Source organism: Branchiostoma belcheri, unplaced genomic scaffold (genome assembly GCF_001625305.1).
Source record: "Branchiostoma belcheri isolate BF01 breed outbred unplaced genomic scaffold, Haploidv18h27 scaffold42, whole genome shotgun sequence".
NCBI classification, from domain to species: Eukaryota; Metazoa; Chordata; class Leptocardii; order Amphioxiformes; family Branchiostomatidae; genus Branchiostoma; species Branchiostoma belcheri.
The window spans coordinates 1,421,051-1,431,339 of NW_017804043.1; the positions used below are offsets into that span (position 1 = coordinate 1,421,051).

Genomic DNA, 10,289 nt, shown 5'->3' on the forward strand with positions numbered 1-10,289 from the left:
CGAAATAATTTACAATACCATTCCCTGCTGTACCTATATCATTAACTTGATTAATAATAATCATCATGAATATTCAGGATGGAAAAATATTTGGTATCTTTGCAGTACATAAATTTCTTTTTAGTTGTTTTTCATATGATTACTCTGCCCAATATATGTTGATAAATGTCTACCATACTGGCATAAAATCAAACCTTGAATAAATACTATTATTAATAATGAATAATTTGATTATTTCTAATATGTAGTAAAAAAAGAAAGTGCTCTTAACTAATCTTTGTGTACTGTGCAAACCTATTTGCAGGTACGTTAGTGAAAGTACTTCCCTAAACATTTAATCAGCTGAATAAACAAAGAGATCACACTTACCATGTCTATATTATATTAAGTACATTTTGTATATGAAATAAACATTTGACATCCTCATTTAGCAAAGGAGCACCCAGACTTTCCTCCTGTCATATTTAATGACTCATGATAATGGCATCGTCTTAATATGCAATATTTCAACATTTTAAATTTGCTCTATAGCAATGATTAACCACTGGGAACTTGCCGATTTTTAAGGCTTAGACTTAGCTTTAAGAAAACATATAGTGCAACATAATCAAAATTATTAGTAATAAAAAAATTGATTTTTCTTCTCATACAGATTGGCCAAAATATAAATTCACCAAAAATGTTTTCATCTAGCAGAATTGACTGGTAATACTGGCACAGATGGGGGACCTTCCTGGTTTCCTAATTCAATACTTTCATGCAATGAATTATATAGTAAGCTGATGATAAATTATAAGCTCCATTATATATACTTTTATATTAGATAACATAAAATGCAGAATCATCAAAATTTATTAGTTATGAAGAAAGTGGTTTTTATCATTCAGATTAGCCACCTTCTTGGTTCCCTAATTCAATACATTCGTGCAGGGCAGTTTTTAGCCACAGAAAGCCATGGTGCACCTTCCCGGTTTTCTAATTCAATACTTTTGTGAAAAAAAATTTAAAAATGAATTTTATTCTCATACAGATTGGCCACAATATAAAGTTACAAGAAATATTTTCATCTGGCAGAATTGACCTGTCACAGCCACAGATATAAGCCATGGTGCACCTTCCTGGTTTCCTAATTCAATACTTTCATGCAATGAATTATATAAGCTAATGATAAATTATAAGCTCCAAGATAACATAAAATGCAGAATCATCAAAATTTATTAGTTATGAAGAAAGTGGTTTTTATTATCATACAGATATAGCCACCTTCTTGGTTCCCTAATTCAATACTTTTGTGCAGGGCAGTTTTTAGCCACAGAAAGACATGGTGCACCTTCCCGGTTTCCTAATTCAATACTTTCGTGCAGGGCAGATTTTACGAGAAGGAATGTCTTACGGGAGCGCAGTTTTGCCCTCTCCTCTCTTCAATTATTGATGCCCATCCCTGGCTAAGGCTCCCAGGCTTCCAATGAAATATACATGACTGGCTATGATTACATGGCTTTGTCTAGAGCAGCGCTAAATAATCTGGGCCATTCCCAAATTGACACCTTAGGCAACCTGATATATAAACTGTAGCTTAAAAAAAAACTTCGAGCAAGGTTTCAGCCTTGGAACAAATTTTACAAATCCTTGTGCAATATTTCATACATATTTGCAAAGATCACTGTCTAGAGCAGCGCTAAATAAACGGGGCCATTCCCAAATTGACACGTTATATAGGCAACCTGATAACTGTAGCTTTAAAAAAAACCTACTTCAAGCAAGATTTCACTTCAGCCTTGGAACAAATTTTACAAATCCTTGAGCAACAATTTATACATATCTGCAAAGGTCATTGTCTACAGCAGTGCTAAATAATCGGGGCCATTTCCAAATTGGCACGTTACTAGACAACCTGATAACTGTAGCTTTAAAAAAGAATCTTCAAGCAACATTTCACTTCAGCCTTGGAGCAAATTTTACAAATCTTTGAGAAACATTTTATTCCTATCAGCAAAGGTAACAGGTTTCCAAAGTATCCATTTCAAACCTTGTATCAAAAAGGGTGTAACAGGTGCAGAGAGAATAATGTGACCCAGGCAGAGTCAACAAACAGGTGACACTTACTGTAAAGGGAAACCCTTTCCTACTGAACAGGCCTTTACAACATCATGCGATTGGGATATCTGATTACTGTTATACACAAGCAAAATCCTTCTTACCTTAGACTGCAGTTGAAATCGTCACAAGTCCAGATCTTGTGCTGTGAATGAAGCGAAGACGATTATGAAGTCTTTCTCTTGCAGTCAGCTTTTAACACTGAAATGCAACACAACATCCACACATGTACCGGGGACTAAAAGGCTGATCCCAATCAAAAAGCTTTCCTGTGCAAAAAGGAGCGGCACACAGCTCGTGGACTGTGCCACTACTTCAAAGGGGTGTCCTATTCCCCTTATTACACCTGTTGCCATTCACACTGTATGATCTCAGAGCAGTGGTGATTTTGCTTCAATTCTTAAAGTAAATATTGGTTTGCAAATTGCACTGTTGACATGAGTCGTAAGAAAGGCAAAGAATTTAGGTTTGGAAATAAACGCTTGAATTGTCAGTAATAGACCTGTTGGAACAGCTGTCAGGGATCATGCCAAAAATGTTTCTTCTCCAGAAGAGAATTGTTGCCTCCAAATACATTGTATTAGCTCTGAAATGCTGTACGGTAGAGTGAAACAACTTCTGAATCAGTGGCTACAATAGAAAGCATTGTGCATTGTGACCTGGTAACAAATTTAGGCCATTTTTTATGAGAAAGTGTGTAAATTGGGGAACTAGTAGGCCTAGGGAAAAAAAATTGTGTTTCCTGTTTCAGTCAGGGAATAATTTATTTTCTAAGGTAGGGAGGGATTATCTTTATTTTTTTCTTCTAAAATTTTTTTAAAGACTTTGGTGATCTATAGCGATCCAACTTATACAAATATACAAGAATTTGTAGTAAAACTTGCATGAGCACACTTCTATTTTCAATGTAATTGTTTGAAAAGCAATTATATAACGTTTCATCCCACAGGTGTCAGATCACTGACGGAGCTATAAAAGGTCGATTAGATAAAAAAATTTATGTCCCTTGCAGGGATCCACAAAAATGACTGGGGTCAGGAGTTCTTTCTAGGGTTTGTTGGGAAACAGGAAACACAACATTTTTTTTTCTAGGCCCTACCACCCCCGCTGCATGCCAACAATGCAGTGAACCACACACCTGTTTTGGTTGGCTGAGCTGCGGAAATGGCCACGCCTACCTGATGACAAACAAGAGGGCTCAGGTTCATTTGGCACTGATGATTGTAGGTTAGTCACCCTTTGGTCAACAAAGGATCGCTGTTAATTGACACACCCTTTCTGTCTATGGATGTAAAAACTGCATGATTTTTTTCAACTTTCACAAGTCTCATATAAATTACTATGTTCTGTTCTGTACAGTACTAAGATCTGACCTTGATTCAACATGTAAGAAATTCCCCCCAAAAAAGACATGGAATTTTTTGACCACCTGTTTCATTCCTGCCTCCAACAATTTGGAACATTTTCTACACCATGTACTGTTGCTCACAAAAATATTTGTATTAAGCTAACAGTTATATTTTCAGCAAAAAAATATGTATGAAATCTCAAATATATCTGACTATAAAAGGAAACAATGAGCATTATACAAGCAGCTAGTGAAATATAACAATCTGCATACTCTCACTCTGCATACTATTAAGTATAAATTGAAATTGTTTGAAAGATAAAAACATTTTAGCTGCATCAAATGATCAAAATGATATTGGATGGTTCAATGTTATCTAGTACTATAATCCTACATTTACTATTAATAAATCATTTGATCACCTTGAATATAAGATGAGACAAACACAAATAAAAGAAGAAAGGAGATACATACATCAGCGTGTTTCCGTGTCCGTTCCAGTCCCTGCACCTCCTCAGAAATCTGCAGTCTCCTTCGCTAGATGGTGTGATGACTCAAAAGCACCCTAATATAGGCTGCCCTGGGCAAAGATTAGGACCCTATCTACATGGAGGTGTGAAGTATTGCCGTTAATATTTCATGACCACATCGGGATGGTGGGAAGATTTCCGCTACTGATTCGAGTTTTTCTAGAGCTAGATTCACCCCTCGAGTTATTTAACTTCACATCAGTACATTGTCAATTTGTTTACTTTTGTTTGTTTTTAACAATTCTCAGTCAATACCATGCAGATGAACCTACGTTTTTACCAAATCTTCAGCCAATAGAAATGAATCTTGGACAAACAGTGCTGATTTACAAAATGTACATACCACATGTATTACATGTAGATAAAGAAAACAGTTTTGAACAATAAAAAATGGATACAAAAAAACACTTTTTCTTAGTGCAATTGATAGTAATTGGCAGAAGTAATTATAGCAATTACAAAAAGTATATTGTTTTAAAAGTACCAAGAATATCACAAATTGTTTCATTAGTGTCCTTCTTATTTAAACCATTCCCTCCAAAAACAATTTTACTTTGACAATATAAAAGCATATTAACTTTCCTTTATTGGCTGTTAGAGTTTTAAGGTAAATTGTAACTGTTACACTGATACTTTTTCCCATCTTCATTTGTGAAACACTCCAGAGTGCTGAAATGCCATCATGTGGATTTAGGTGGTACTGCACCCATTCTCAGCTGTTTTGACATACAGCCAGGTTTCTCCATTAAAGACATGTTTACAATTAAATCCCAAAGGTCACACAACTGTGTAAACACACTTCTTTTGGCACAACATCATTTTCGTCACAGCTGTAAGTTTGCCCATGCATATCCTATTTCCTAGTCTGTTCTTTTCCAACTTGTATCAGAAAGAATGTTAATACGGCTAACATCTATGCTATTTATCAGGTCCTCACTATTCTGTGTCAATGTTAAATGGACAGGTAACTTTGAAGATGTTTACGTGCTGCATTAATTTTCTTTCATTCATTTATTCATACCTTTATTCATAGTCTATCAGCCATTCACTCACGTGCACTATTCTGACTTCTCTAATTTGTGTCATTACAGGACCTTTGGTGGCAACATTCGGCAACGTAACAGATTTCGCTGGCAACAATGTTGACGAGAATGGCGACCATACTGTCACCCTTGCTCCTGCTGACCTTCGCTCCCATGTTAAGCCTGGCCTGTCCCCGTGGGTGCCAGTGTTACGGTGACGTTCCCTCGGTCCACTGTTATTACCTGGACATCACAACTGTGCCCTCTGGCTTTCCTCCTAACACCACGCTTCTCGCCATCCGCCATTGTAACATCACCACACTGCGCAGGGGTGACTTTAGGTACTTTTCTTTTTTAACAGTTGAATATATTCACTAACAGTTTTTGTTGAGGTCATATTTTCAAACCGGGGCCCAGTTGGGCAGCTTTTGGGAACAAAAAGTACGATTTAAAAGACAAGAAAACACAAAACATTTTAGAGTATTCATGAGTACAATTTTTTTTATATTCTTGATATGAATTGTCACATTTTCATTGATGCAAACGAGCCCGACCGGGCCCCTGTTTGGAAATGTGACCTCAGCATTACAGGTGTTGCGCCAGTTTTAACCATTGCAAGTTGTTGTTATCGATTGCAATATTTGTAAATTGCCTATCTATCTTATTAATGGAAAATACTGTTTGCTTGTAGTGAATTGTTTTTTAAATTAGTTTTAACTGTTTTTAAAATTTGTTTTTCATTTTTTAACTGCCTTGATAACCTGTGTATCAATCTGTTGTCATTGCCAATAAAGAAAGAAAATTTGTTATTTGTAAATTGGATTTAATTCACTGTTCCCAAGTTGCAATGTTCAATTAAGTGATCTTGAATCTTTCAGCGGCATGCCTCTGTTAGCGACGCTGTACCTCGACTGGAACAACATATCCACCATCGAGCCTGGGACTTTTGATGGCTTGTTTCACCTGCAATCTTTGACCTTCGGTGCGAATCGCGTCACTAAGCTCACCCCGGGCCTCTTCAAAGACAACAAGCTGACGGATTTTGATGCGTCTGACAACCGTATTGAATCTATACCGTCTGGCGTGTTCACCAATCATTCTAGTCTGACGGGCCTGATTCTAAACGATAACCGTATTAGCATGCTTGGTGCTGATGCCTTTGCAGGGCTGCCTCAACTCGTGGAGATCCAAATTAACAACAATCTCATTCCTCGAATCCCTGCTCACGCTCTGAAGGGCGCTTACAAGCTTTGGACTCTTTCGATGCCAGGAAACGCCATTTCAGAGATAGAAGAAGGTGCTTTTTCCGACTGCGCCTCTTTGTACAACCTCGATCTTAGCAACAACCTGCTGACCACTCTAGAAGGCACCTTGAAGGGTCTCACATTCTCGAACCTGAATTCCTTGACGGTTTCCGGAAATCGAATTCTCGAAATTACCAACAGCACCCTGACAAGTCTGACTTCTCTTCGGGACTGTTTTCTGGACCACAACAGGATCCGTAAAATCGAGAGCGGTGCCTTCAGAGGGATGGGGAACCTGAACAACTTCTACCTCGGCAACAATGAACTTGAAGAGATGCCGCTAAACGAACTTGAAGGCGTTCTTAAACTTGACCTAACGAACAACAGGCTACGGACTCCACCTTTGAACATGAGTGCCGCACCGAATCTTGCAATATTGATGCTTTCGGGCAACCCCATGAAGACCTTGGCACCATCACAGTTTTCAGGCCTCAAAAGTATCTTCGACGTTGATCTTAACAACGTGACGGCAGTGAGAGAACACACGGCAGATTTCCGCGCCTTGTGCGACGCTCCGACTTTAGAGTCTGTGTCCATGAACGACAACAACCTCACATCGTTCCCTTACAATCTCCTATCATGTGCAGGGAATGCTACCTATATCAGTGTGGCAGGCAACAGGATAACACAGTTCAAAAACGACGACTTTTTCTTCTTAAGAGAAATAGCACAACTGAACCTTGCAGACAACAGGATCACTGACATTTCTACGCTAACAAAAGCCCTGCAGACAACCCTCTTTATGTTCTCTTTGACTTTGACAGGCAATCCCATGGTTTTTCTCCCAGAAAAATTATATCCAGTTGCGAGCCTAGATCTCGATAACATGAAACTTTGCGCAGTTGACAAGGATGCATTTGAATGGATGGGCAAACTTGAGTCTATCAACCTGGCCAAGAACAGGCTCCGGTTCATACCAGGGAAGCTTTTTGCAAACATCAGTGTCGAGAAAGTCAACTTGGACGACAACCCCTGGCAGTGTGACTGTCAGATGTACGAATATGCTCTGTGGATGAAAACCAGTAACAATTCGGAGAAGTTTGACATAGTCTGCAAAGGACCAGAGAGGTTGAACGGAACATACTTGTCGGATATACCCCTTAAAAACCTTACATGTGACTGCGTTCATTATCAAGCGCCAGCTATTAATACCACAGGCAGTGACACCCATGTCAAGGCTGGCCAACGTGCACGACTGGTGTGTAACGTCGCAGGATGTCCCAAGGCAGCTGTCATCTGGACAACTCCACTCGGCGAAGCTTTCTCAGAGGATTCGGATGATCCTAGGTTCACCGTTTTGCCAGACGGAGGATTGGAGATTCGCGAAACAAAGATGACTGACGTGGGCATGTACAACTGTACAGCGATAAACTACCTGGGAACTAGTCAGGAAAGCGTTGGTCTCAAGGTTATGAGTTCCAAAACAGCAGTAGAGCAGTAAAATGACCACAGTCTGTAACTAAACATCTTAAAAGTTGACTGCTCAGCAAAGCAACAGCATTTGGTACACAAGACAGCTACAATGTAACCACAGGCTTTTCAACTTAAGTTTGAAAATGCAAATGTTCAAACACAATGTATACAGAATATCAATCATGTTTAGATAATATCTTACAGTCCAAATTTTCAAAAAAACCTTATAGTAAATGTTTAGGAATACATTAACCATTTCTGAAATTTATCTACCACATAATTATTCAATCTTGGTTAAGTCTGCATTTAAACATAAGATGTATAAACGTTGCACTATATAAGAACATACTAGTCAACCCTCTGTATCACTAACATATTCCATTATTCCTCACTCGGTTTTGCTGAAAGTTCTTCCTTTTTCTTAGCATACAAGTCTACAAGATATTGGTCCGGTTTCAAGTTTTTCTCCTCTAGTTCTTTCCACACTTTTTCTGCTCTCTCTAGAGTTCGAGCGCTCTGCAGTTTTCTGCCAATAAAGTACAGTTCAAACTCATTCTTGCCGAGCAGTTTACACGAATCTAGCTCACACAGATTCTTAGTCTTGCTCCGATCCAGCTGAGGGTAAATACTGAAACCTGCAGACTTTTCTAAATCTTTAATCGGAACCTGAAAGTCTGTAAGGTTCTGGTAGCCGATTCGTTGGTTTGGAACGACAAAAGCAGCGATAGAAGTTGGTGTGTTGAATCGCTCTGCAACAACTACTTTATACAGATGAGTGGGGACGGCTACTTCACTCCCTCCTATCACCTGCAAGACAAAGATGTGGAGTAGAAAAGGGTGGGGGTCCTTCCCAGTGTCTAACTCTAAAGCCTTGGTCACAACCTGCCGTACATGTTTTTTGTTCGTACATTTTTTGGGGAGGCCGTTTTTCTGAAAACGTGGGGAAGAACTGGCATGAGCAGTACGTCAACGCACGTCACTCACTCGGTTGTGTAAGGTGTAAGTATGTGGTCTGCACGCCATGTCTGGCTGTGAGCGGTTGTGTGCATCGTTCGTTGCGTATTAGTGGTGAGTTGTACATGCTTACAACTTATGATCTCTACGCCATTGTCACTTTACCATATGCAGGTCGTCTAATTACACGTGCTGCTTACTTGTACGTACCGGTATGTACAGCGCACGTACATTGCCCATACTTGCTCGTATGAGGGGTGAATCCGCAGCCTGCATGCAGAGAAAGTTTTACATGCGCTTAAAGTTCTGAGTTTTTGCTGTTTTGGTTAACATATAGTACATGCAATTTATTTGAAGAAATTTTCCTTTACTTACTGGGTACTTGACCACTTTCTGTTGACCGTCCTGAGTGGGCAGATAGAGCGGACCGGACAGCACGTACACATCCTCAAACCTGCTAGCCAGGTCCCGGCAGTACATCTCAAACCTGGGATGAGATGAACTCGTTTATTGGTACATCACACACTAAAAGTACAAAAGCATAGCCCTGAGGCTAAATTGCAGGGTATTATTATAAAAAAATTGAAGAACCTTCCAACATCAAGTGATGCATAGGGTGGCGCCCATCTCTGTTTTATAGCCCTGGGCCACACACAGTAATATTATACATACTATAAAATACCCCCCAAGACTGTTAGACTAAATATTTACATTTGGAGGACGCTGACAGACATTCTTACATAGCATTCAAGAGCTGAACACAATATGGTAAGGTGGTCTTCATAAAGCTTTAAAGTGAGATGTTTGACAATTGAACTGGCAAAAGTTGTTTGAGTTTCTGAGCTTGCGGCCATGTAACATTACCTGTTCCAGAACCCTGCATTGTTGTCCAGGTTCTGTGGGACGATATTGGACAGCAGGAATGTATCGTTCATGGCTTCCTATATGGGGGGAAAAAACAAACAGGCAGTGTTAGGATCAATCATATAATGAGCAGCAGTGGAAACATTTTATTTGTAACCTGTTAACTATTCATTTGGCAGTTCCATGACCATTACAACCTATATTTTTATTCTATAGTATCTTAACAAAAAGCTGACAGAAAATCTGAAATTTTAATAGTGTTTTGTGTGGCCACAAGCTTTTGTAGTCTAGATCTATTGCTGTCTGTTCAACAGAGCATGTAACTTTTCAGAGGTGGGAAACAGGACAGAATTAATGCTATCTGTGAACAAATTAATATTAAAAAATGTACCTTGTCCATGTCTTGTTCATTCTTTTTCTAAGCTTGCATATTTAAATATACTGCAGAAAGTTATTCCCACCAAACTGCACAAACCATTGCTGACTTGTCTACTGTACCTGACTAAACTTGTTGTCCCCCGCTGGTGCCATGTGCCCCCTGGACCAGCCACTCTTCCAGTAGTCCTCGTTATGTGCTGTAAACATTGGGTCAACGTCGGGGTCTGGTCTGAACTTGGAGTGTTTCCGGTTGGCTGGACCTATCCAAACATACAGTACTCAATATGTGTGCAATACCTTAAAAGGTTTTTATTTTCCAAATAGTGCCCAAGGCATACACTGTGTGACTGCGAAGCTGGACAGGTGTGTTACGCCGAAA

General features: G+C 39.3%; 2 protein-coding genes across 2 annotated transcripts; one reads left to right on the top strand and one right to left on the bottom strand.

Annotated features, from left to right (window-relative positions):
- Window positions 1-4,516: 4,516 nt before the first annotated feature.
- LOC109478126 (slit homolog 3 protein-like) lies at window positions 4,517-7,778 on the top strand. The gene is made up of 2 exons (XM_019779615.1): window positions 4,517-5,338; window positions 5,876-7,778. Exons 1-2 carry the CDS (start codon window positions 5,115-5,117, stop codon window positions 7,740-7,742), a joined length of 2,091 nt encoding a protein of 696 aa, XP_019635174.1. The 5' UTR covers window positions 4,517-5,114; the 3' UTR covers window positions 7,743-7,778.
- A 166-nt stretch (window positions 7,779-7,944) lies between these two features.
- On the bottom strand, window positions 7,945-10,168 carry LOC109478125 (nuclease EXOG, mitochondrial-like; the record flags this gene model as incomplete). The annotated part of the gene is made up of 4 exons (XM_019779614.1): window positions 7,945-8,521; window positions 9,044-9,155; window positions 9,533-9,609; window positions 10,031-10,168. Coding segments are annotated over 4 exons (753 nt in total), but the record flags the coding sequence as incomplete, so codon positions are not given.
- Window positions 10,169-10,289: the final 121 nt, after the last annotated feature.